Source organism: Denticeps clupeoides, chromosome 10 (genome assembly GCF_900700375.1).
Source record: "Denticeps clupeoides chromosome 10, fDenClu1.1, whole genome shotgun sequence".
Taxonomy (NCBI): Eukaryota; Metazoa; Chordata; class Actinopteri; order Clupeiformes; family Denticipitidae; genus Denticeps; species Denticeps clupeoides.
In genome coordinates, this window is record NC_041716.1 from 18562740 (window position 1) to 18588006 (window position 25267).

A 25267-nucleotide genomic window follows, 5' to 3' on the forward strand; every position below is an offset into this window, starting at 1 on the left:
GCCAGCGGGTGTAGAACAGTGTACCCGGCGGGTGTAGAACAGTGTACCCGGCGGGTGTAGAACAGTGTAGCCGGCGGGTGTAGAACAGTGTACCCGGCGGGTGTAGAACAGTGTACCCGGCGGGTGTAGAAGAGTATACCCGGCGGGTGTAGAAGAGTATACCCGGCGGGTGTAGAACAGTGAACAGTGTAGCCGGCAGGTGTAGAACAGTGTAGCCACACCCGCCGGGTACACTGTTCTACACCCGCCGGGTATACTCTTCTACACCCGCTGGCTACACTGTTCTACACCCGGGATACTCTTCCACACTTGCCTAAAACCAGCTGGATTTATGTCAATGTGCATGTGAATGAGGTACACTCTTCTACTCTACCCGGCGGATAGTGACGGTGTGGTGCGTGGCGATGTTTGCCCGGGCAGTGGAGCAGACGCTGGGACCGCAGGGCGGGTGAAGTGGCGTGGCTTTACCGAAGGGGGCGGCGGGGATTAAACGCCTGGCAGGGAAAGGAGGAAAGAAGAAAGGCTTCGTCTGAAACACGAGCGGTAAAACATTAGTTTTTGCTTTGCATGGAGGGTTTGTCGGAATTGGCCTGAGCGCGTCTCGGCGCTGTAGAATGCGCTTTTCCGGCGTTTGGAGCTCCAGCCGCAATGCCGCCTCAACTTAAGTTTGCCGGACTTGGGCAACGCTTAGCATATCTGGCTAGCTAACCTAGCCAGCTATGTCTCAGTAAAGTAAAATGATTTCCCCCTAAATTTCCGGTGTAGAATAAAGTATATCGAATACAACGAGAGGTTGCGACCATAACTTATTTTTCTCCTTGACTATATTATTCATGCTAGTATGATTGTCGTTAGGCGGCTAAGCTACCTTGGCTAACATTTCCCTATTTTGTGGCAACATGTTTACATAATCATGTTATGGAAGAAACATGAATTCAGTAGAACTCTCCTCCGCTAATGCTGTGGTCAGTGGGAAGAAAAAGGAAAACAAAGCGCTTTGAAGAAGTTTGAAACGCTGAACAAACTCCGTCCTGTTCGAGCTAGGTCGAAAGACAAAATACTCTTTTTGTCTTTTGTCCTGCTCCCTCGGACAACGATAAAAAAGTACCCCACGTTTATTTTTATTATAGCGTTCCTGCAGTGAATGTGATTCCCGTGTCCCCCTTTATTGTGATGTAGCCGCTCAGTTTTGGACTTTGTTGGATTATTATCTTTAAACGTATGTGAACATTAACAACCGACGTGGCCTGATGAATCTCTGTTAATTATGTCCGTGATGTCATTGACGAGAGTCCTTTTTAAAAATGCCTGCGTTCGTTTTGCATGGCGTTTCCAAATGTTTTCCCCATAAACAGAATATACTTTTACTTCGAGTTGCTTTGGGCGCGGCGTGCGTCGTTAGGCCTGCATTTCACTGATCCGTGTGGAATTTTATCACACTTTATATTGCAATGATAAATATTAATTTCTCCCACACCGCAGTTAGACACCGTATCCGCAACCTCACTACGTAATTATATATCGTAGATTAACGCTGTTACGGTTTTTAATCCTCGTTAAAACATAACGTTGTTTCCGGTTTGAGGAGACGTTTGTATTTTCACTTCCGGTTTATGCTTGAGGAGGGATGGCGCCTGCTTTTATGCCGCTTTTATGATCACGTCATTAAATGCATAAGTGGTGGGCAAATTATGACGTAAATGTATTTTCTGGTGCTTAGTGTTCAGGAACCTTTAACATTTCCCATGACAGCTATTTTTCTAACAGTACAATTCAGCTTTCATCCAAATCCTTTACAATCAGTTGGTTCCTTAATTTTTTACAATTGTGGTATTCTGCTATGTTTTATTTTTGCCCTTTAAAGTACCCCTTTTTCAAGCTTGACTAAACTTGAGACTTCATTTTCTTTTTCTCGTGTTTATGCTGTGTGGCACTGTTATAAGCATGAATAGTTTTGTGGGCTCTCCGTAAACACTGTTTTGTCTTTCTGTAGATGGCCGCCATCCGTAAAAAATTGGTGATTGTGGGGGATGGAGCCTGTGGAAAGACCTGTCTGCTCATTGTCTTCAGCAAAGACCAGTTCCCAGAGGTCTACGTGCCCACTGTGTTTGAGAACTATGTGGCTGATATAGAAGTGGATGTAAAACAGGTAAACAACATGCATAAATATCACAAGATGTGGTATTTTAACCCAGTTCTTACTCTTAATGCAGCATTTGCAAATTATATTTAAGGGTAGAATTCATGTTTTCTTGTAATTTTTAGGTGGAGCTAGCCTTATGGGATATCGGTAGTTTTATTCTGAAGATGCATTGCAGATATGTATGGAACAGAAAGACTTTTCATAAAACACATCTCTGCACCATATTCCTTCGGTTTACAATAAAGCTGACTTAAGTTTGGTCAAAAGTAACATGCTGTTTGTGTTTATTTTGGATAAAAGGTAAGACAGTTTAAATACTGTATTGAACATGCAGTGTACACTGTTCTTACTCTTAATGCAGCATTAGCAAATTATACTTTGGGCATTTTTTAAAAAGATGGTAGAATTCATGTTTTCTTGTCATTTTTAGGTGGAGCTAGCCTTATGGGATACTGCTGGACAAGAGGACTATGACAGATTAAGGCCACTCTCCTACCCAGACACTGATGTTATATTAATGTGTTTCTCCATCGACAGCCCTGACAGTTTGGGTAGGTATAATGTTAAAGAATTATTTTTCTCCCTCATCTTGCTTGAGCAGCTATAAACACGGTTTTATTCTCATTGCAGAAAATATTCCGGAAAAGTGGACACCAGAAGTAAAACACTTTTGCCCGAATGTCCCAATCATCCTTGTGGGCAACAAGAAAGACTTGCGCAATGATGAGCATACACGACGGGAGCTTGCCAAAATGAAACAGGTGAGCTTTTACTTTAAAAAAAAATGATGAACATTACATTTTGGGGAAAAAACGAATTTTTCAAAAACAATCTGTTTGTTTATTTTGTGAACAGGAACCTGTAAAGCCAGAGGAAGGAAGAGATATGGCCAACCGCATCAATGCTTTTGGTTATTTGGAATGTTCTGCCAAGACAAAAGATGGCGTTAGGGAGGTGTTTGAGATGGCCACCAGGGCCGCACTGCAGGCCAAAAAACGTGGAAAGAAGAGCACATGCCTACTGTTATAGAGGCCTCTGTAAGGGTGGGGATCTGGGAATGGGATGACAAGGCCAAGGGGATTCAAAGGGAAGGGGACAAGTTGTCATTATAGTGTCGATATTGGATGGGTTGTCACAAAGGCGGCCAGAAGCATTGTAAGTGGCTTCAGCCTTAATGAATGTAATCAGGGCATGGGCAGACAAGCATTTTGGGTGTCGAGGCAATTGGTTACCTTTTGGTTCACTCCAATAGTCCTAGGGAGGAATGTTTAGGAAAGACTATGTAGGGGGGAAAAAACTGGGATGACACCCCCTCCTGTTAGTTATTTAAAATTCCTAAACCCTTACAGCGCCACTTTTTATACATGGCTCTATGACAATTGGCTATACATAAGTTTACATACTATCTACAGCAGGAGCCCACCATTTTTTTGTGTCTGAGAGACTGTAAGTACGTTTGTATATGAATGTATGTGTTTGTACGGATGTGTTGTGCTTGTCTTGCTTTGTGTAAGCACAGGGATGTTGTTGCTGTACGGGTGGGTGTGCCCTTGTATCCTGCCTTCTCTAAAGTGCTTCTTCTCTGGTGGCAGATGGCACAGGAAATCCTGGATCTTTTTAAACCATGTTGAAGTTTAGATTTGTTTAAAAATCTATATATTTTTTTCTTACATTGCATTTATTCAAGAGTTAGGCTCTATGTTCATGAAAGAGGGGTTTATAAGCTTGCTTGTGTGTAGATTTTTAAATAAATGCTTGGTTTGATCACTTGTTTTGATGTTCTTGGAGGAATACAGCTTATACTGTATGCTACATAAAGACTGACTCCTGACATTTAACTCCTTCCGTCAGTTCTGGTTATGACATTTGTACTTGATTATATAAAATTTTCAAACTTTAAATGGCTTTTTTTTCTTTACTCCTGGCATTTGGGTGGAATTTCAAGTTGGTGATCTATTGTCTAATTCAGTGCGATACTCCCTCCATTTTCTTCATATTTTAATAAACTGTTAATTACTGTTAGTATTATTTTCAGTAATTATATTATTCTCTTGTTTTCTTTCCATGCTTGTACTGTATATTTAACCCTGTGTGAAATTCTACTGGAAAAAACTTTCCTGAAGCAGTTTACTTCTCTTAAGCAACTCAACTTTAATTTTCATGAAAATTAAAAAAATTGAAAGGTAAATAAAACCATTATGAAATGCACATATATTGTTTTGCAGTTTTATTCTGAAGATGCATTGCAAATATGTATGGAACAGAAAGACTTTTCATAAAACACCTCTCTGCACCATATTCCTTTGGCTTACAATAAAGCTGACTTAAGTTTGGTCAACAGTATTATGCTGTTTGTGTTCTGTGTGTTTACTGTGGATTAAAGGTAATACAGTTTAAATACTGCATTGAACATGCAGTGTACACATTTCCTGTGTGCCAAATTTCTATAAAAATATTTTCATGCAATTACAATATTTTCTGGAATATTACTATGCTCTATACCATAGGTGAAATAATCCTTCCATTGATTTCTTTTTATAGAAATCCTCCAAGTGATTACTTTTGTAAGCCAATCACAGCGTACAGTGAGTGATGCCCCACCCCCAGACTAGTTGGCTAAATTACTGGGAATGTTACTCCAATTCTATCCGCATAGGTGTAATCCTACAAAGGGCTTCCCTATTGGCTATCCCCCTTTCCCATGTCAGCATACTGAGAAATAAAATACGTACTCGCAGACCACCTGCGGGACTACACCATACGCCGTTCTTCTCCTACCGCTCGGCAACCTGAATGCAGGGCTAGCTGTACAGTCCACATAAGGGGCTGTCTGAAATGGATTTACTTATATGTAAAAGTACATAAGTTTCCTACAATAAATCACTATAAATCAATTCACTTTCACTTAAATAAATATGGTATGGTATATTCTTGTCGGGGTGTGAGCAGTGGGCAGGAAGGATTTTTCCATGGTGTTCAATGTGATCTACATTGTTCCTGGTGGTTTGGCAACTTTAGGGACAGTGGTGGCCAAGTGGCTAAGGAAGCGTATCTGAAAGGTTGTGGGTTCAAACCAGTACCGGTATAAACGTGGCAGGCAGAGGGTCTTATTTAATCTATTCTGTTCCTCTGTGGCAATGAAAATTCAAATATAGGTGAAACAGACCTAAAAAAAAATAATCTGATGGATTATTTAAATGCAACATCCCTGCTTTCAGACAACTCAAATTGACAGATAACAAATACATCTTCCGTGGTGTTCACCAACATTCTTCATCATCAAAAGTTTTTTCAGCATCAGAACTGAACCGCTGGAGAGATCATTCTCCATATATCACAGAAGACAGCAGGGTGTCTTGGCTCCAATATGAATTTGAAACCACAGTATTATCATTCAATGCTGTCATATTCAGCTCGAGGATGCTCACTTGGAAAAATATTTAGTTTATTATTTTAAAAGAATAGACTGCTTGTATGGAGTCATTACTATAAACCCAGCATTGCATCAGATGAAGACAGACATGATCAGACATGGTACATTCCAAATCCACTACAACTACATGACGGAGGACTACACCCTCCTCAAACTTTTAAAACTATCTGTTCGGCAAGGTCCGCCTGAGGGGATGCAGGTTCAAGGTGCCACTGAGGTCCCCTTGTTCACGGTACCGTTCCCACACACTGCTCCTCGGACGCCTTTCATGGCTGTCCACTGCAGGGTTAAATGCAGAGGACACATTCTGTTGTGCGTCATCATGTGCCGTGCTTGACAAAAAAAATGACAAAAAAATAAATACAGTTGCTCACTCATTCATTATGCACATATGTGCCACCGGATTTTTTTCGTACTCTTATAAGTAATCACGTTGTATTCCCTGTAAACAAGTTTGTGTACCGCTCCATGATGAGGCATGTTCTATGTCTCTTGCATGTCCACATCAGAGTTTATGGTGAGTTCTGCAATGTTGTAGAGGTCAGGATCAGGTGATAGCCGCGATGACGGCCCTGATTGGCTGGCTTGAGCCTCCCTGTCACGTGACTGCACCATGGCCTGCCGCAGACATGAAATCCATTGCTGTTTATTGAAAGAGTCATTGGCCTGGAGACCGTGAGATTGAGCCTTGGAGCGCCCCCTGCTGCTCACTCGAAAACAATTCTTCACTGCAGAACCCAGTTGAAGTTGGCAAAGAAGAAGACAAACGCAAGATTAGTGAGATATGAGTACACAGAGTTGGCCCAACTAAAACGGGCGCAGCTCACCTTTATCGTTCCCAGTGAAGGCACCACGGAAGGATCCAGAACTCACAGGCTCTCCGTCTGGAATGTCCTCCAGCAGAAGGTGGGCAGCAGGAAGGGGTTGGCGATACACCTGAAACTGGAGCATGCCATCCTTGTCGGTCACCACGGGCCGAGTCAGCACCAGAACCAGCTCAAAGAGGAACACATGGAGCTTCTGGAAGAACAGTATAATAGTAAGACTTCGTACACCATAGTCTGTTGGATATGCAGAATTTTCTTTGAGGACCCGGAAGCTTTTCCTATAATTGTGATGCGAACTGCAGCTGCTATCACCTGTCCTTTGGTGCTCTTCAGTTCTCCATGGCAGTAGATGAAGCGAGAAAGCTGGATCTCAGGAACCCTCTGGCCCTCCTCAGGGTAGCATAAACCACGCCTGTAAAACTGGCACTCCGCCTCTCCTGTCTTGCTGTTTACTTCTGCCACAATGTTCTGGATCATCTCCAACTGAGGATCGGGCAATTGTCGAAAGGAAGCTGAATTTCACTGAAGTTATTGAGCTCATACGATTCAAAAAAGTTGATTCTGTTGTCTTGGTTACTTCCCCTGGTATATAATTGACTAACCAACTTTCTGCTCAACCAACCACTCAACCAACCATGCAAAAATCAGCCATGCAACCATTATCCATCAATTCATGCATCCAACTATATATCCTTCCTCAGAGCTCATCAGTGCTGCAGCTAAAAAACACGAATCTTCTTTGAGAGGTGGAACTCACTGCATCTGGCAGAGCTTCTTCATCAGGGTGGTCCTGTGGCGTGCATTTCTGGATCTCCTTTAGGAGCAGTGGGTACTTGACCAATCGACTGCGCGGCAAATCCAGAAAGTTCCACAGGTCCAGCTTTCTGCTGAATGAGGACTCCTGACAGAGCCTGAGGAACTGTTCCACACGCCGGTCCTGCTTCTTCAGATCCAGCAGGGCCTTGGCGGCCACCTGGTTACAGCAGTATGTGATGTAGGCGTCTAGACAGGGGAACTTTGAGGAGAATATGACAGACAGGTGTTTTAATGCAGATCAGAAAGTGTGAGGGTTCCAACAAAAAAAAAAAATCCTCATTTTCTACATTTAAAATTTGCATTGGAATGAACTTCGGTGGTCTGAGGAGGCCAAGTTCATGGCCGCTGTTTGGACAGACTCCCCGTGGCCGCACAACAAGGAAGTTGGAGGCTGAAAGAAACCAGGACAATGCTGATGGAACCCACTGACACTAACCCACTGCAGTAAGGTGGGTCCCACCGCCTCCACAGTCTTCTCCGATCCTCTAAGACCTTCGAGTCGAGCCAGGCAGTCTGCAGAGCACAAACGGCAAAGAAGGCATCTGAGGAGAGCGAGGTGAAGGCATGCAGGCCGGTGGGAGGAGTGCGCCTACCTTCATGAAGAGGTACAAGGGATTCCAGCGTGCCGAATATTTGACCCAGTTCGCTTTCAGTCATTATCTCCAGCTTCAGCATGGGCTCGTAGTAAACCTGCAGGCCCAGCAGAGACTGTTACCTGAGCGTGGTGGATGGAGATCAGACAAGTGCTGCAGACAAACAACAAACCTTTTTGACCAAATTCAGGTCCTCAATGAGTTGCTTTTCCCCTTGGGTCAATTCGTAAATGATCTGTGGAGCATACATAATATTTTCAAAATATGCGAAGCATAATATATTACTTATAAGCATGTTTCCTGTAGTTCATATTCAAATTTTGCTGTGTTTTTGCAATGTTAGGACGAGGTCTTTACATCCGCATCGAAGCGGGTGCCACGCTGTTGAACTGGCATTTTTTCTGCCACGGCCCTCAACCAGGTTACCTGTCATCATGCTTTCAGCGCACTGTCACACAACATGTATATTTACAGCTTTCTGTCACCAATCATTTGTGTCCATTACAGCTGAGAGTAGTTCAGAGCCATGTTGCCAGATTGGGTAGTTTTGATATATACTTTGTGGATGAAAAACGGTTTGGCTGGGAAAGGAAAAATTATGCTGGTTTTAATTTGAAACCTCAAGAATGCATCAAAGTCTACAAATAAAATTTCATTAGGCCACCATAAACCAAACTGTCATCCACAAAGGAATTTTTCAGATGATATATTTTTAACAAAAAACAAATTCACTGGTGCAAATTGGTGCATAAAAATAAACACATCTAAATGAAGCAAAAAGTAAAGTAAATCAGGTATAAACTCCTCTCTCAGGTGCTGGTGGTCACAGTAAGGAAGCTTGAACAGAAACAGAGAACCCTGCCAACTCACTTCCTGTTTTCTTGACAAAGGCAAAGCAACAAAAAAAAAAAAAAAAAAAAAGATAAAAATCTGCATCTGACCCCAGACCATCCACACAAGCCGCCCGGTCGCTCCTCTTCGACCTTTAACCCCTGTGGCACTACCTCCTGTCTTTTGATCTCTTTAGCGCTGAGGGCCTGGCTCGGGTTGTCCACGGTGTCGCTCCACAGCTGGCTGCTTCGTCGCCGTGGAAACGAGGAGGCCTTCTGTCTGGATCGGATGGGCATGGACATCGGCTGCGTCTCCGTCCGGAAGCTGATGGATCTCTGGCAGTCGTGGGAAACCGGTTCATCTCCCGTGGCGCTTATGGAAGCAATGTGACGTGAGCGTTGGACCTACCTGTATAGATTGTCCCAGTCGCTTCAGAGCGGGGGCTTTGAAACCAGGCAACCCGGTCCCTTTAGCAACAGGTTTAACTCGCTTGTTGCAGGGTTCCTACAGCCCACAAGAGAGAGGAATTTATAAAAAAAAAAAAAAAAAAAAAAAAAAAAAAAAAAAAACATTAAAGAACCAAATTATATAAAGAAAGGCACACTGTCCACCTCAGAATCGTGAATTAACTCTCCAGCAATGTCACCGTCCTCTTCGTCCTAAACGAGAGGAAAACCACGTCAGCACGGGACCAAGTCAAACTTATTTACAAGGTCGGTTTTGCTCTACGTAAGAACTGAAAAGAAAGCTGCAGTGAAGAGTTTGGTCGTGATTATATGTGGAGAAACCTCAGCAGTGTGGAGTGAGGAGCGTCTCGTTTGAGAGAAACACAGAGACGAAGTCAGGAACAGGGTGAGAAAGCGGATGAGGGCAAAACTGAGCGAGTAACGGATACAGAAACCCGAGTTTCCGAGATGAAACAGGAAGCTGTGTAGTAAAACATGTCTGACGGCGTGTCCCTGGCCCAGCTTTCACATCATGCCTTGCTCTAAACAGCCCTTCCTGGTCAGGGGGCCTTCTGCATGGCATTGTGGGTACAGGTTTGTGGCAGACATGCTGTTCACCACAAAACCGCTCTCTTCTTCGTCGTATAGAGGTCTGATGTTTAAAGAGGGTTAAAAAGGGTGATTTGGCGGAAGGGATGAGTAACAGGCACCCAAACGACCAAAACGAGGAGAAAGAGCTCAGTCACAATCGTACTGAAGCACCGAGACACACGGGGAGTGCGGCTCGAGGGGTCAGCTCACATTGTCCTCTGCAGTTCTCGCTAAACTCTCTGCATCACTCTTTGGATCCTGTTTCCTTTTCTTCTGCAAAGAAACCCACAAGATAAAGCATGATGGCCCCCTTTCTTTGTTCTGGACTTGAAAGGCACATCTGCCAGAAGGAGCACGGTGCGTTTCTGCGGGTTCGTGAAAAACCGCGTATGTACATTTATACATTATAGCGCATCCTTTTCTCGCTCTGTCATTTCATGACGTGTCTCCTTCTGGTTCTAATGATTCACATTCATCTCAGAACCTATGAGAACCATTAGCACCCTTGCCATAACAAACGGCGTTGGGGACAATATTTGGCGATTTATTGAGGTATGATGGCTGTGAAATGAAACCGCGTACTAAAATGCGAGAGAAAATGTGAACGGCTTACTCCTGCGTAGTCGTTGAAACCGGTACAAGCAGAGAGGCGATTCCTTGCAACGGGAGACCTTGAAAGGGGCATAAACGCAACAGGAACAAGATTATTTCATCACCAAATCTGGCTAAAAGTCCAGCGACCGCAGTGAGCGGTAATTCGGCAGGGGTGCGAGTCGGCGTCCCCGACACCACGGCCTTACCAGGAAAGCACGGCTTCATTCTCAGCATCCTCTGGCTCCATCTTCTCTTCTTCTGGCTCCATTCCGCTGGCGTTTCAACACATTGCTGCACCTTGGCCTCCCCGAACCGCGAAACAGCTGGACAGAGAGATCATATATGGGCGGGCGCGCACACACACACACACACACTCAGCCGTGACACCTGTAGCTGCTCTGTAAGAGGGCCAGAGAGCATCAGGTTCGAGAGAGCCAATCCTCCCCCACTCTTCCTCTCACGGGCGCTTTTTTGAAAGCCACATCCTGTACACGTTCGAGCTTCCTGTTCGTTCGGCTTCGAGCGCGGAGGCCCGGGCGACGGAGCCGCCGCAGTTCGCAGTCACTCCTGGACCGTACGAGCTCCGCAGCCCGACCTGCTACAGGAAGCAGGGTGCCGCCTGGTGACCCACTTCCCTCTTTTGGTCAGCTGTCCACAGGAACTGGTTAAAATGATGAGAAACGGTGTGACTGGCCTGCTGCAGTGAACCACCACTCCTGGGCTAGAATGAGACAGGAAGTGCAGCCCATGTTTTTCCCGCACTCGGTCCTGCTTAAGTCCGCCGTGATCTGAGTTCCTGTGACGTGTCCGTGTCCCCGTGTGAGCAGCGGTGGGGGATCAACACAGTAACCCACCCAAAGGTTCCCCTCCGTTCTTATAACAGACAAGCTCCTTATTCATTATTCATGATTACAAAACACAATTTGAATTCCAATTGATTCCATAAATCCCTCCCGTCTGCTCCTGGGCCTGACAGCTGCTGGTTTTGAGCAGCTGTTGGCGACCACGCCAACGATTCGTCTAAAAAAAAAAAAAAAAAAAAAAAAAATCCCATTACGCAACATCTGATGACATATAATCCTGCACCAGCCACCAGCTCATCCCTGCGGCCCCGCCCGACAGCAACCAGGAACAGAGAGCAGAAGGTTCGTGTTCAGCAGATACAGTTCAACACTTCTTGGTGCATTCTAGAAAGCACAGTTTGACACCCTCAGATGAATTTACATGATCAGCATCTTTGACCTAGTAGTTCAGATTTGGTCTCTGAACTGCCTTTTTGATGATCTGTGTAAGCGTCTCACATCCTATTACAAACAGCTGTATATAAAACCAGACTGTCCAGTCGGAGCCAGGCTTGATTCGAGTTGTCCAGAACCCATGTCATCAGACTTTTGGCCGATATACACAGGGCTCACCACTCCACATATTACATCACGCTGGAAGTCTAGATTTAATGACGAGGTGACATTTCAAGTCACATTAAGCACCTCAGGCAACAAGGACCTGGAGGGCCCTACATTGAGGGATATTACTCACTTTTTTCCCCAGAATGGCTTTCTCCAACCCAGGGTCGTGGCTGCCTGCTTAATGGAATTGCGTTATTTCTTAAACCGTAAAAGAGATTTCATTAATAAAAGCAGTATCTCTAAAAACAAGGCATGGGTTACGTGAGATACGTATGCGGGTACATAAGAGAATGTACTATTTTTTTTTTTTTTTTTTTAAGTCTGTGAAGAAAGTAATTTTCCTAAGGCGTGACATGCTCCTCGTGGTTTCTTGGGTTCATATGAAGATGAGGCTGATATGGATCAAGTTCGATACTTGAGTACCACCCATATGAAGCCATAAACTTTACTCCTTTTGTAGTGTTAATTTAAGTCTGGCATTTGTGCTGGGTAGGAATTTTCTAGTCCCTATTTAATGAAAATTGTGACAAAATGTCACAATTGGCTAATTTCAAGCCTTTTTAGTTGAGGTGACTTACTGAACATTCAAGTGAGATGCAGGTAAAAAAAAAAATGTATACAGACAGGGCTGAAAGACATGAGACGGTGTTAAACCATTCATCCAAAAACATCAGACACTTAAGACACTACACCCAGAGATGTTCTTGTACAACTTTATTCACTACCACACTAAGTGCTCCCATTACAGAAGTAGCTCATCACCTTAAATTCTGCACTGTAATGTTTGGAGTTTAACAAAGTAGAAAGAATTACAGAGTTTATGTTCTACAAGGTGTTTTTGCCAGAGTTTTGCCCAAAATAAAATAGAAAATAATATAAAAAACAAAATGTCATGTGCAAATCCCCAACCAAAATGGAACCAGAGATTCACGATTTTTTCCACACTGGGCCCATGAAGAGGAGGGGCAAGATTAACAGCCCGACTCGCTTAGCAACTTGACAAGAATCAGCACCTTAAAAACACCAGGTAAGGGCACAAGGACGTGCGGTTGCCTGAAAATCTTTAAGGTTCCAAATTGAGGCCAGAAAGGACTTTATGACAAGGCAGTGGGTCGTGCAAATTCTTTATTTTTATATTCATATTATGCAAACGCCAACAGGCCTTTTTTTTTTTTTTTATCTTTTTTTCGGTGTTCATCACTTTGCTACTTTACACTCCAAGCAAGAGGGTGCTTTAAAAATTCTTCTGAAAGGGGGAGGGGGGGGATAAGGGAAGCTAGGTGCTGGGACAAGACTGTGGACTGATCATCTTCAAAAAAAATCTAAACACACAGCGGTGAGAAACGGAACAGTTAACACATACCAAGAGATGCATACACATTGCATTAATATGAGTCGAGATTGAGGAGCTACTACGAATATCTTCCCCATCGGAGGCAAGTCTGAGGTAAGGCAGACTCGACCCCACAGTCAGACTCTTATTTTACTGGATCCAATAACCATTATGGTGCCTTTCCCCCCCCTCAGTTAAGCCCCCCCCCTAAAAAAACCCAGCTCCTCCCCACTGTGTAATTAGGTCAAAAAGTCCCTGGTATTGAACTGATATTTATTGTCCCATGAAGCTTCAGTGATGGATCCCCTTCCCTGCCAAACCCTCCGGGCCCTCCTGCCTCATGATGCTCTGCCACATCAACGGATGGTGTATCGAACATATGGGACCTCCACATCTTCATCGGACTGGTCGTTGCAGCAGAGCTCGAATACCAGTGCCCGCACATGCTTGCCCAGTTTCTTCTTGGACACCTTTGTCACAATCTCAGTCATGCTGCAGATGGCAAGTTTGTACATTTAAGTACACAACCAGAACATTTTCTCATCTCTCTTAGTTGAGCTACAGGGCGGAGCTACACAAATACTTACGGAAGGTCCAGTCTCTCCTTGAGTTTGGCAGCAGGCATGAAGAAAGAGTAGAGCATGGACACACCCTGGGACAACATGGTGATCTCCAGCTTGTGTTCATTCTGCATTCAGACAAAAGAACATTTAAACTCAACATGGTACATTTGGTTAGTACCTTACAATAAATAGTTAATGATAAAAACCTGAAAGTAGTCGAGGAACTGCCGCAGCGTCATCTCCTCACCGCTGGTCTGAATGCCCTTTACCTCAAAGCGGTCCCACAGGGTCCAGTTAATCTCATAGTACTGCAGGGAGGAGAAATATGCTTCAAATTTAAAAGAAAAGAACCAAAAGACCTAAAAAGTGCTGAATACTTCGAGGAGGTAGGTCAGCGTTCATACTTTGTGGATGGGTGCAGCAATGGGTTCAGAGAAGGCGAAGAAAGGAAGGGCGAGGTTCATGAAGCCGTTCTTGAAGGATTCTAACTTCTTGTGTCCCTGAACAATCTTAAGCATCTCCAGGCAGACCAGACCCACCACAGCCGCTGTCGTCGTGGCAATGGCTGGGATGATCTTTCCCGCAATCAGTTTGCTCTGAAAGAAGAGACAAGAAGTGAGAAGCTGTGCCAATTTAGCCAACGGTAAACACAAATGAACACTGAATAACGAGTACAACCACGTGACCACAAGAGTTGTGCATTTACCTTGTGTCTGTCTGCTGGAGGAATGTCATAATTCTCTGCCCTCAGGTTGGAGGCAGCAACAATGAAGTCCATGTGGAAGTTTGTGTCGTCATCCTAGAAAAGAATGGCAGCTTGGTTGATTTGACCAGCTACAACAAAATGTACAATACAATGCAGAGCGCACACACACACACACACACACACATATATATACCTTCTCAAAGTCAATAGGACACATTTTATATTGAGATGAGGTGTCTGCTCCAGGCAGCAGGGTCTTCAGTTCTTCCAACCTGGAGTCATCTGACCACCACACACACACACAAAATTATGACGGCAAATTCTATAGCAGAGTATGAAAACTCATTCTGTGGAAAACAAACTTACCAACAGAGGAATTTGCGCTCTGTAGCTCCTGGTCAGACACGTGGATTTTGACTCCTGACTTGGGGGTGAACACTGGTACCTTGACCTCCTGCGCAAGTTTGGCTACGACAGCGCGGTCCCTTGAGCCCTCCAGGCCATAAGACAGAGCAAACAGGTTGGCAGCAGCCATGACGTAGTCTAGATGCAGGTCCTGCAGTGGGCACAATGTCCAGATTAACTCGTGAAGAAGAATCTCCTTAATGCCGTGTCAATCTTTTGCTGCGTCAAACTCACGTTGCTGGTACTGAACTCCAGTGGGTGAGGACATCTCTTTGGACCAGACCAGAAGGGGGCGCCTGAGCTGGTGAGCTGTAAGAGTGAGTGTGCGCTTGTAAGAGAAGTGACACACTGTGCACACAACGAAACGCGTCCTCTGCTGTTAAACACGCTCGGTGAGCGGTGGGCAGCCATGACAGGCGCCCGGGGAGCAGTGTGTGGGGACGTTCTTTCTGCAGGGTCAGCACTTCACCTGGTCGGGAGGAAAGTTGTGCAGCAGCTGCCTGATGTTGTTGTTGTACTGCCACTGCCAGTGGTTGCGTGCCCAGGCCACGCAGTCCTCCCAGCTGCGAGGGTAGTCCGTCGCCAGACTCTTGTACACGGCCTCCAGCACCTCCAGCGGCTGGGCACCAGGCAGCTTGAGTGTGCGCTCCATAAACTTAGGGTCTCTATGAGAAAAGCAAAGCTTTCTATCAGGGCTGGGGAAAGGGGCCGTAACCAAAACCGAACTGAAATCAGGACTAGTCTCACGTCAAGTACTGCATGGCGTTCTCTGCTGGTTGTTTGAAAAGTCCCTCAAACTCGTCACGAGCCCACTGTGACAGAGGAAAAGGGACAAAGATTGTTAGATTAAAAACACAGGAGTGATTCAGAAGGTTGTTGGTTTCCAAAAATTGATAATGCTACATGCTCATCTAGAAAATACATTAAAAGCCAGACATCAGGAAAAACATGTCAAATGCCTTCAAATGTAAATGTAAACATTTGAAAAGTAGTTAAAAAAATTATTATAATGAACTGAATTACCCTTTAGTGAAATTTATCCTGTTAATACTTTGCTGAGCATTCTATAAAGGAAACCACTGTTACATTTACAGCATTTATCAGACGCCCTTATCCAGAGCGGCTTACAATCAGTAGTTACAGGGACAGTCTCCCTGGAGCAACTTAAGTTTAAGTGTCTTGCTCAGGGACACGATGGTAGTAAGTGTATCACCAAAAGCGGAAGTCGGAAATCGAGAAAATAGAAATAGACAAGAGCTTCTGAATGCAGCAGCTCACCTGAAGCGTGTGTTCAATAGCGTTGGGGAAGTTCTTGAGGGTGCAGATGGGGATTGATTTCTCCGGAGGGTCCTGGCTGGAGCTGTAGGACTCTGTGATAAAGGGAATGACCACCTGCACGTTGCCTTTGGTGCCCAAGGTGCCGGATTCCAGCAAAGGTTTACGGTAATACACACACCTGCGATCCATGTACATACCTGCAAGAAACCACCATAAACCTGGTTATTTCAGTGTTGTCTGCACTAAAACAAACACGGAGAAAAATTCTCCTCTTACGTGCATCAACATTATCCAGAGCATTCGCAACTCCATCCAAGTTCTCAAAGAAGTCGTCGTCATAGACCTTCTCCGTGTCCGGCCCGACTCTGTTCTGATGGCCTGTGATGCGGATGGCCGGGTTCATTTGTTTAACAGCAGCAGCAGCAGTCTCGCTCTTCATTTTCTGCCCACAATACAGAAACAAAAAAAAATGAACTATTCCAAATTTTAGCCCAAAAAAAAAAAAAAAAAAAGACCTGCTAAATCCAGCATTCAGCAGCATCGGACCGATAATCTGCACGTGTATTAATCTACACCATTATCTTTAAACTGAAGCTTCATGTCTCAGACTCTTACCGTCACATCCCATGGCCTGAAGAGAAACTGGCGGTTGAGGTTCGACTTCTCAATCGTGTCCATGTCAGTCACGATCACTTCACCATCACCGGTCGCCAATCCCATCATGGCAAAATTCTTCAGCAGTTCACAGCCAATGGCACCAGCACCAACCTGACAAACAAACGAGATCCCACTGACAGGGTTGGATGGGGCTACAGAAACACCACTGCTCAGCAGAACAGTCCTGCCAATAATGTCTTTATGTTTACTGGAAATTAGAAGCAACAGGTGACATAAGATGCTGGACAAAAAAAAAAAAAAAAAAAAAACGAATTTATGATATCATTTACTTACCAGAAAGTACCTCTGCTTAGCCAGCAGCTCTTGAAGTTTGTCCCCAAAGACTGCGATCTGTCCGTCGTATCGGCAGTTCCTCTATGAAAACAGAACATAACTTGTAAACACATAATTACAATACAATTAGGTAAAAAAAAAATTACCCAATTCTGAGCAAAATAACAATCATTCAAAACATGAAGAAAAAAAAATCCAACAGCCGTGACGCACACCTCAAGTTGATTATCTTTTTTTTTATGCAGATTCGTGCTTACCGGTGCAGACTCCTCTTCTGTGGGCATGACTTCCTCGGTCTCAGGCAAACACTCCAAAGCATCAAAATACAGCCACTGATTGATGGGCATGAACTTCCCAGTGCAGGCCTACACAGAACACAAGACATGCTTTCAGGACGCAACCCACGTGCCAGAGACTGAAGGGCAGCAGCTTACTTTATGGAGACCAGCCTCCTCTGTGAAAAGGCTGTAAAAAAACGGCATGGTTTTTCGCAGTTGCAGGGTAGGGTGGATGGATGCGGGGCGGGTGCAAATCGGGCAAGCTAAAATCTCAACATGTTCTGCATCCCCCTGGACAACACTGTACTAATGATATTCCCAGCTAGCTTTCAGCTTTACACCCTAGTTTGCGCATATTATTTCACTCACATGATAAAAAAAAAAAAAATGAAGGGGGAATCATATCCAATAGGGGTGTTAGAAAACATCGACACAGCAATATAAATCGCAACATTTAATCGATACAGGGATATCAAATATCAATATTTTTCTGTACAAAAATATGGTGCTGGCTCAGTCCTCTACAAGTACCACACCAGCATTAGATAACTGACTGGGCCCTTAATCTTCTTTTCAATCTCATGCAATCTCTTTATCTTAACGTTTTTGGGGTCCACTACTTCAGTGTGTTAAAATGCAAAAGACAATATACTCAATATTCTTATGTAATATGATCCACCCATATTGTGCACAGCATCTTGTATATCAGCTCTGTTTTTACATTCAGCGGACTGCAGACTACAGCATCACATTATATTGTGATTTAATCATATCGTGACCCATGGCTCATGATACACATCGTTTTTGTGAAATCCTTGCCAACACACACTCCTAATATCCAATTATCAGCAATTTGATATATGAACAATAAAATGAGACACGCAGGACTAAATTGTTGTGTGACATCTGGACACCATATTCTGGTGGCTCAAGGGTGAAGGCTTCCACTTCCACACTGCAGAGCAGCAGGAACATCTCGACGAGAGAGAGCAGATCCGAGCCACTCACCTTCATGACCTCCTGGGCAGCAAGGCCACCGAAGAAGGCGTTGATTGGTGCCAGGTCACCTGCGGCCACGAAGGCAAACTTCTTCAGCAGCGCCTGGTCCAGCTGATCCTGTTTTGCAGAACCTGTCTGTGCACTGTTCACCTCGCCAGCCAGGGCCACCAGCTCATCTGCGTCTGCCTGTGAAAGACCGGAAGTCAATGAAAACCCCACCTTCAATAAGTCATTATTGAGCCAATATTCATTATATTCAACCGTACCTGATTCCAGGGTTTGGGAAGGCGACTGTGCTTCTTCTCAAAAGAGTGTAGAGCCTGGAAGCCCACATGCAGCTGGCCGGGACGCTCAAATTTGGCAAAGTCAGTTAGTTGGAAGTCTGGCTCCAACATGGAAGATGGCAGAGATTTCTGTAGAGGTGAGATTTTTTTACAAATAAAAAAAAAATCCATATTGCTGGATGACAGTTTAATTACAAGGACCGTTTAATTAACTGCATACTTACAAATGCAATCTTCTTAGGCATCTTGACCTGAGAGACAATGCCTCCTCTCACATAATCAGTAAAAGAGGTTGTATCACAGATACTGAAGGTGTAAGGACCTGCAGAAAAATCAGTTTTCCAAAAATTGAATTGCCAATGGCAATTAAAAGTGAAAAATGAAGGTCTGAATAAACATTATATTAACTGAAAGGGAAATGCAAAACATTTTGATGCTATAAATTCACCCTTTTTTTTGTCAAAACTGCAATATAATCACACAACACAAAACCAACGGATCATAACATTTTTCATAAACTTTGTACAGATTTATTTAGAGTGTTCTTGTTAGTGTTCTGAACTCAGTAAAAATTCAGTAAAGAATTTCATGTTTTGGCCAAAAACTAGGTCAAACGTTCAAAACTGAAATGGCTAATAAATAGGGTTACTGAATTCCAAATATCAATTTCTCATTTAAAACACACTCACCCAAAACCTTGATTTCTACTGGCTGACAACCATTGATCTCAGTCATGCCTTGGACTTCAGTGAAGGTGACATAGTCCCCACTCTCAAAGCCGTGCCGAGCCTCATCTAGACAGGTCACCACGCCCGGACTGTCCTATGACCATTACATGCATGACACATTTAAGCATTTTTTCCTCCTTTAAAATGTATGGCAGTTCAGTGAAACTCAAGCATATTCATAAATAAACAAACCATAAACCTGTAAATCTACTACCAAAATCAAGGCACTTATATTCAAATCCTAAACCGCCAAGGTGCCACTGAGGTCCACTTGATCAAGGTACTGTCCCCACACACTGCTCCCCTGGCACCATTCATGGCTGCCCGCTGCCCACTGCTCACTAAGCCGTTATGTGTTAAATGCAGCGGACATATTGTTGCGTGCAGTACAATGCCAAACACAAGACAGTTAAAGTAAATGGCGGTTCAGTTTATAGCCATGTTAAAAGTGACTAACAGGTCGAGGCAGTCATGCTCATGCACTGACCAGCGTGCTTCAATACAGTGATCTTTGAAAGGCACAGCGCTGTGCTACTAACCTTGGTTACCATGGAGACCATGGCACTCAAGGGCTGCTCCCCATTGGTATCGAAAACCATCATGTCTTCTCCGAAGTCACAAAACAGCTGCCTGTCGATTAGAAAAAGAAAACCGTTTAGCAGCAAGTTCAAGTCTGTAAACAATGTACATACACATATTTGCAGGTGACAGAGTACTAAGCTACTGGAACTATTACATATTCATGTGTGCTCACCCGAACAGGCCGCGGGTGTCAGCAATGATCAGTTTGATGCTGTTGCTGTGACAGAACTCGCCCACACGCAGCTGCTCCTCTAGGCTGGAGTTGGTCAGTACGATCACCTGAAAACCACATAAATGATCAGAAAACAGGAGGAAAAACTCTGAATCCAGCAGTAAGAAATAGGCGTGGTTGGCTAATAAGAAAAGGGGAGCGCGCGGTACCCATCTGCTAAAAAAACAATCATCAAAGGCTCTGGCATCATAATAATTATAGTGAAATACAGAGAGCATTAGCTGCCCTGACTGAAGGTTGTCCTGGAGACCTACGAGCTGAAAGGTCTACTGCGGTTTGTGCGCGTCCAGTGCAGGAAAGCGGACCTGGAACTGGGTGAGGTATTCGTTGGTGAGGGCGCCGTTGTAGGAGGCCACCGGTACGTAGCTGTTCAGCTCCGCCAGGCGACTCTGGCTGACCTCGGCCCGGTTCTTTCCCAGGTCCTCCTCGCGCAGGTAGAACTGCAGCAGAACAAAAGGCCGTCAAAGCGAGGGATTCTCATCCCTCACGAACAAGCAGCGTTTTCAGAAACATACGATCAGGGCCGGTGCGCATTAAGCAATGCCTTGTTACATATGACAGGGTTCTTACACATTTAGAAGAGAATTTTCAATGACTTTTCAATGACTTTTCACAAATAAAAAGGTCAACTCCGCCCGAATATTATTATTATTATTAAACTAACTTCTTCCTCCAAGTTCACGCAGTCCAAGCAAAATGCATATTTTTCCAGCATAGATCAGCAGCTGTAATTTCCACGACTGAAGAGGAGACACATGGCCACGGAGATGCTGGAATATGGAAGCAGCGTACGCAGTGGCGTACGCCGCAGTGCGTGACGTACTTCACGTAAAGCTACTTCATTATACATTCATGGGTCAATCAGAATTCAATTACTTTTCCAGAACTATCACACATTAAGGCCTGGAACATTTCCTGGTTTTTAATTACTTTAAGAACCCCGAGCAAAGTTTAAAATGATTCAACTCAACTCCCACAAAGACATCCAAACAAAGAAAACAGCTGACCTGTGAGGAGAGATCCCGCCACTCGGCCACTCCCTGGTCGTGCAGAGTGACGCTTTTAACTCCGCCAAGGATGACATTCTTGGCAATCTCGACGCCAAGGCCCCGCAGACCAGAAATGAGGACGTTGGAGCTCTGCATGCGCTTCATAGCGTCATGACCCAGCACATACCTGCACGCGCACGCACACACACACAATTTTACACCCCTCCACCGACTCTGTATATTCTGTTATTAGTAGAACTACAGAAATTTGGAAAAGAAACAAAAGACATTTCATGGCGCGGTCTGCTTAAAAGTTAATCCGTACTGCCTGCTGCGCATCGGCCTGATACGAACCACACGAAGAGTGCTGAGCTCCCGTAAAAAAAGCACTACTCACAGCTGGCGGGAGTACAGGCCTTCATCAATCTCTGCATCATTGCCATTCTTAGCCATGCCCTGTCAAGGAAAGGAGAACCGCAGTAAGCACCTCCGGCAAATCCAGACCAAACGCTGCAGCCCAACAGGGTTTCCGCTGAAAAGAACCGGGAAGCCGCTTACGTTGGAAGGTGTGTAGGACTGTTCAGTTCTGACAGAGTTAGAGGAGGAGCAGTTGGATCCCGTCTTCGTCTCTGACACGCGACGCTTCTTGGACAGCGGGGAGCTGGACATCTGCAATACACACAGACAGAGTCAATATACAGTCGCAGTAAAGACCATCATGAAATAAAGTGAATACGAGAATGGTATCTGATGACAACACCAATGACCGCAGGTACCCCAAATAATAAAGTTTGGGTCTGTTGAACTTTCACTGCTGCACGCCACCCCCAGTTCGTTCACCCAGATTCCAAATGAGCAAATTCCGAGATTGGGGGACATCTGGAAAGAAAAGCCTTACAAAAGCTTCCGCTGTGCGGCATCTGCAGCCTTTATCAGACACCCTTACAACCAGTAGTTACGAGGAAAGTCCCCCCTGGAGACACTCAGGGTTAAGTGTCTTGCTCAGGGACACAATGGCAGTAAGTGGGGTTTGAACCTGCTCTGGTTTATAAGTGAGCCGGCAGCAGCCCAGTGACAATTTAGCCACATTTTGTATGTGACCCAAGAAAGAGAACGTGACAAGCGAGCAGGAATGTCGTACGGAATCCTTCCGTTTACTCCCTGCTTACACCGAGCCAGTGTGTGCCTTGTAATGAGCGCCGTGTGTCGCTTCAGCACCGGACAGTTCTTTTAGACATTTTACACACATGAACCAAACGCCATTTCAAAAGGACCTCATTACACGCAGTCCAGTTTGGACCCAGTTCAGGGTCAGACGACACTGCGCCGCGGTGCGGCCAAACGGCGCCATTACACCGAGAACGCAGGCCAATAACACCAACGGCGCTTATTATTATTATTATTTTTTACGTTACGCGTTGTATCACACATATTACCTCGAGTAAATTTAAACAGCCGTGACTTCCGGCCATTTTGAGAACACCTTGCGTTCGAGCCGAATCTGGCGCGGCGCAGGTGACTCGCCCATTACGGCGGAAAAACGCTGATTCATGAAAAGCGGGCTGCAGTGGGGGCGCCGCTCCGACACCCCGAACTTGTCGGAAAACGAAAGTGGGACGTGGACTGGAACGTTCCGGATAAACGAGCCGGCCGCACCTGTTTCTTTATTACGCCGCTTCTTCCGCGAACGGAAATCACAACCAGGCGAGCACTTCATCCGCCGTCACCCGGCAGATATTAAAATGCCGATTTAGAGGAAGTTACCTCGGATTAAACGAGATTACGTCGTGCGGCAGGAAGGACCGCGGAGGCTGGAGAGAAGGGCTACGTGAAGCCGCCGCCGCGGGGTTTAGCCGTAACGAGAACCCGCGAAGGCCTGGTTTTCCAACTCCACTCAGCAGCGCGACATACGAATGAAAAAGCCACGAAAAGTCGCTTCGCTGTCGTTTAAACGGACACTGCGAGCGTCAACGCGACAAAATGCTAACTGCGAGCGGGCGGCCGGACTCTTACCAATAATCCTTCTCGGTCTCCCCTCGGTGCCAGCAAACCGCTCCGTGTGGATCAAACACAGTCGAGGAACGGCGAGGGCGCGACGCCGACCACCGCCTACAGAACCGACGCGGTACCGACGAGCGCGGGCGATACTGTCGAGTCACTGCGCCGCCTGTGCTGCTGGCCTCCGTCCGCACGGCGCGTTTCGGGGACTGCTGGGTAACAAGCGGCCAGAACAAAACCAAAATGGCAGCCGGGGGAAGGGGCGGGGACACGAGCGAGCCGGTCGATAGGGTGGGCGTGGCTTGCGCGAAAGCGCCACGTTCATTGGCTGGTGGGGCAAGAAATGCGGAAGTGGCCGCCTGTCGGGCAGGCAGGCAGGCAGAAGTAGCGTCACCCGGGATCTTTGTCCATAATACTTCATAACGGTCTGCGTGCAGAAGTTCTGAGCGACATGTCTGCAGGCTTCCTTTATATTTGGGGTCTTTAAAATGGCCTTTACATGACAAGTCTCGTCCATAGCCGAAACCGTGGCTAAACCATTCGTAGTAAACAACATATAATGATCTTAACAGCTGACACGTAGTAACATAAAACAACAACAACAAAAAGAAAAAAAAAAAAAGACTCGCATGCAGGTAACAAGCGATACGCAACACCGATTATTATTTTTTTTTTTTAAGAAAAGTGAAAATCAAATAGCAGGCACTGAGAGGCAACAGTAATACAAACCGTGGGCTGGAGTTGAGAACTTCCTCAGCTCTCCAACGCAACGCATTCAGGGGCAAATAACGATTACGGGGGAAACATTGATATTAAACGACGAAACGGACCCCCGCGGCCACACCGGCATTACTGATCACGACACTGATTTTAACCCAAAAACGGATCCCGCGGTAAAAACGCAGCCCGCATGCGAGAGCATCCGAGCCCGGGACGACGTTAGCCGGGGAGACGCGAGGGTGGGACCCCGGAGGGGAGCTTTCTCGGGCATGGGGGGATGGGGTGCTAAGCGGCGGCGAAGGCCCGAGCGCGCCGCTTATTCCTGGGTGAGAGGTTCGGCCTGAAGGCGCAGGCTCTGCTCCGGCGGAACGCGGTACTACTCCGGCACCTGCGCCTAAAAGGACCGTGGTGCGCGGGCGCTAGCCAGCACACATCCTCGTCTCTTTAAAGAAAAGAAATAAATAAGTAAAAAAAACACGCACGTATCCAAGTTGGGCCAAGTTGCTCGGGGTGTTAGTGCACGGCGGAGGGTCCGCAGCTCGCTTCAGCCGCCTTGCAGGAACGCGTGCGGGTTACGTGGCTAACGTCAGTCGGCTAGCAAAACGTGATGTGACAAAAGCCACGAAGCTGAGCTGTGGGGCTTCACGTGAGTTTACCACCCAGCCGCCGAGCGGGCCGGAGGAGGGGAGAAAAACGAGCACGCAGCGGCCATCGGTGTGGCGTCGTGTCATAAAAGCGCGAGAGAGCGGGAGAGCCGAGCTGACACACAATGAAAGTATCCCTGCTGCCTTCATCCGTGCCGTGGCCCGGTCAACACATGGCCTGCCCGGCCGCCTGCATCCGCTAGCTTGCGGGGTCCAGAACCGCGGCCGACGCCTGCGACTTTGTCTCAGTCCAGCAGAAACACGTTAGCTGGGTGTTCGGTGTGCAGAACTCACCACATCCGATATCGCTCAGGCCTTTTCGTCGATACTGAAAAAAATAACCAACAAAACACACCGGGAAGGAGGGCAAAAAAAGCTAAAGAAAAGAAAACTAAAGACGAAAGGACAGGCCGATTCGAACTTTAAGTGGCGGGAGCTCCCGTGACTTTCAACTCGGAAAGGAAGTGGCTGCCTGGACCGGCTGTTCCCGCACCGTTAACAAACAGATCCAACACTCACTCACACACGCTCTCTCTATTACTCTCTCTCCCCTCTCTCTCTCTCTCTCTCATACACACACCCTCAGCAGCGCGGACACTGCGAGCGGCAACACGTGCGCAGCTCCCAGTCGAGAGCGGGAGCGCGAACCTCACGCGTGGGAGGACCGCAAAGTTGTCTTTTATTTCCGGAGCCAAAACGTCCGGCGCACAGGAATCAAATATCACAATAAAGACGAAAATACGAACCCTCGCGTATTTTACAACGCCGTATCGTTTAACAGTTGAATTGTAAGATCAACCGATTTAATAAACGCACGCTTCCCCCGTGTCCTTTGCAGTAGGCCAGCCCAGAGTTTATTTTGACGAAATGCATGTTGGGACATGTAGGCAGTAGAAA

General features: G+C 45.9%; 3 protein-coding genes across 6 annotated transcripts; 1 reads left to right on the forward strand and 2 right to left on the reverse strand.

Annotated features, from left to right (window-relative positions):
* Nucleotides 1-326: 326 nt before the first annotated feature.
* rhoac (ras homolog gene family, member Ac) lies at nucleotides 327-4351 on the forward strand. The gene is made up of 5 exons (XM_028994247.1): nucleotides 327-543; nucleotides 1994-2149; nucleotides 2574-2694; nucleotides 2774-2904; nucleotides 2999-4351. Exons 2-5 carry the CDS (start codon nucleotides 1994-1996, stop codon nucleotides 3170-3172), a joined length of 582 nt encoding a protein of 193 aa, XP_028850080.1. The 5' UTR covers nucleotides 327-543; the 3' UTR covers nucleotides 3173-4351.
* A 1220-nt stretch (nucleotides 4352-5571) lies between these two features.
* Nucleotides 5572-11225, reverse strand: arhgef3l (Rho guanine nucleotide exchange factor (GEF) 3, like). 2 transcript variants are annotated; one of them, XM_028994243.1, is made up of 13 exons: nucleotides 10481-11224; nucleotides 10294-10351; nucleotides 9891-9953; nucleotides 9255-9302; nucleotides 9052-9147; nucleotides 8817-8978; nucleotides 7985-8047; nucleotides 7813-7909; nucleotides 7656-7732; nucleotides 7161-7418; nucleotides 6716-6886; nucleotides 6404-6596; nucleotides 5572-6304 (listed from the first exon to the last, which is right to left on the reverse strand). In XM_028994243.1, the coding sequence occupies exons 1-13, from the start codon at nucleotides 10540-10542 to the stop codon at nucleotides 6060-6062; spliced, it is 1593 nt and encodes a 530-aa protein (XP_028850076.1). In that variant the 5' UTR covers nucleotides 10543-11224; the 3' UTR covers nucleotides 5572-6059. The 2 variants fall into 2 exon arrangements, with proteins under 2 accessions (XP_028850076.1, XP_028850077.1); XM_028994244.1 differs by lacking the exon at nucleotides 9891-9953 and having other exon boundaries at nucleotides 10481-11225.
* Nucleotides 11226-12379: 1154 nt separating this feature from the next.
* On the reverse strand, nucleotides 12380-24918 carry uba1 (ubiquitin-like modifier activating enzyme 1). Of its 3 annotated transcripts, none has more exons than XM_028994689.1 (26): nucleotides 24665-24918; nucleotides 21567-21677; nucleotides 21406-21464; nucleotides 21027-21195; nucleotides 20325-20459; nucleotides 19960-20066; nucleotides 19745-19835; nucleotides 19167-19299; nucleotides 18702-18799; nucleotides 18460-18606; nucleotides 18203-18379; nucleotides 17174-17281; nucleotides 16917-16997; nucleotides 16581-16733; nucleotides 16242-16407; nucleotides 15966-16162; nucleotides 15435-15499; nucleotides 15157-15352; nucleotides 14922-14996; nucleotides 14649-14838; nucleotides 14476-14564; nucleotides 14283-14375; nucleotides 13981-14172; nucleotides 13783-13884; nucleotides 13601-13701; nucleotides 13364-13505 (listed from the first exon to the last, which is right to left on the reverse strand). In XM_028994689.1, exons 2-26 carry the CDS (start codon nucleotides 21675-21677, stop codon nucleotides 13370-13372), a joined length of 3171 nt encoding a protein of 1056 aa, XP_028850522.1. In that variant the 5' UTR covers nucleotides 24665-24918; the 3' UTR covers nucleotides 13364-13369. The 3 variants fall into 3 exon arrangements, with proteins under 3 accessions (XP_028850523.1, XP_028850522.1, XP_028850521.1); XM_028994688.1 differs by lacking the exon at nucleotides 24665-24918 and adding an exon at nucleotides 23022-23228; XM_028994690.1 differs by lacking the exon at nucleotides 24665-24918 and having other exon boundaries at nucleotides 12380-13505.
* Between the last annotated feature and the right edge of the window lie 349 nt (nucleotides 24919-25267).

Coding starts and splice junctions, on each gene's coding strand:
- rhoac (XM_028994247.1), top strand. CDS start 1,994: ATGGCCGCCATCCGTAAAAAATTGGTGATTGTGGGGGATGGAGCCTGT. Junction 2,150..2,573: donor TAGAAGTGGATGTAAAACAG/GTAAACAACATG, acceptor TGTCATTTTTAG/GTGGAGCTAGCCTTATGGGA. Junction 2,695..2,773: donor CGACAGCCCTGACAGTTTGG/GTAGGTATAATG, acceptor TTCTCATTGCAG/AAAATATTCCGGAAAAGTGG.
- arhgef3l (XM_028994243.1), bottom strand. CDS start 10,542: ATGGAGCCAGAAGAAGAGAAGATGGAGCCAGAGGATGCTGAGAATGAA. Junction 9,954..10,293: donor GTTTCAACGACTACGCAGGA/GTAAGCCGTTCA, acceptor GTTTCTTTGCAG/AAGAAAAGGAAACAGGATCC. Junction 8,048..8,816: donor AAGAGATCAAAAGACAGGAG/GTAGTGCCACAG, acceptor TATGCTCCACAG/ATCATTTACGAATTGACCCA.
- uba1 (XM_028994690.1), bottom strand. CDS start 21,677: ATGTCCAGCTCCCCGCTGTCCAAGAAGCGTCGCGTGTCAGAGACGAAG. Junction 16,998..17,173: donor CAGAAGAGGAGTCTGCACCG/GTAAGCACGAAT, acceptor CTGTTTTCATAG/AGGAACTGCCGATACGACGG. Junction 13,885..13,980: donor TTGCTGCACCCATCCACAAA/GTATGAACGCTG, acceptor TCCTCCCTGCAG/TACTATGAGATTAACTGGAC.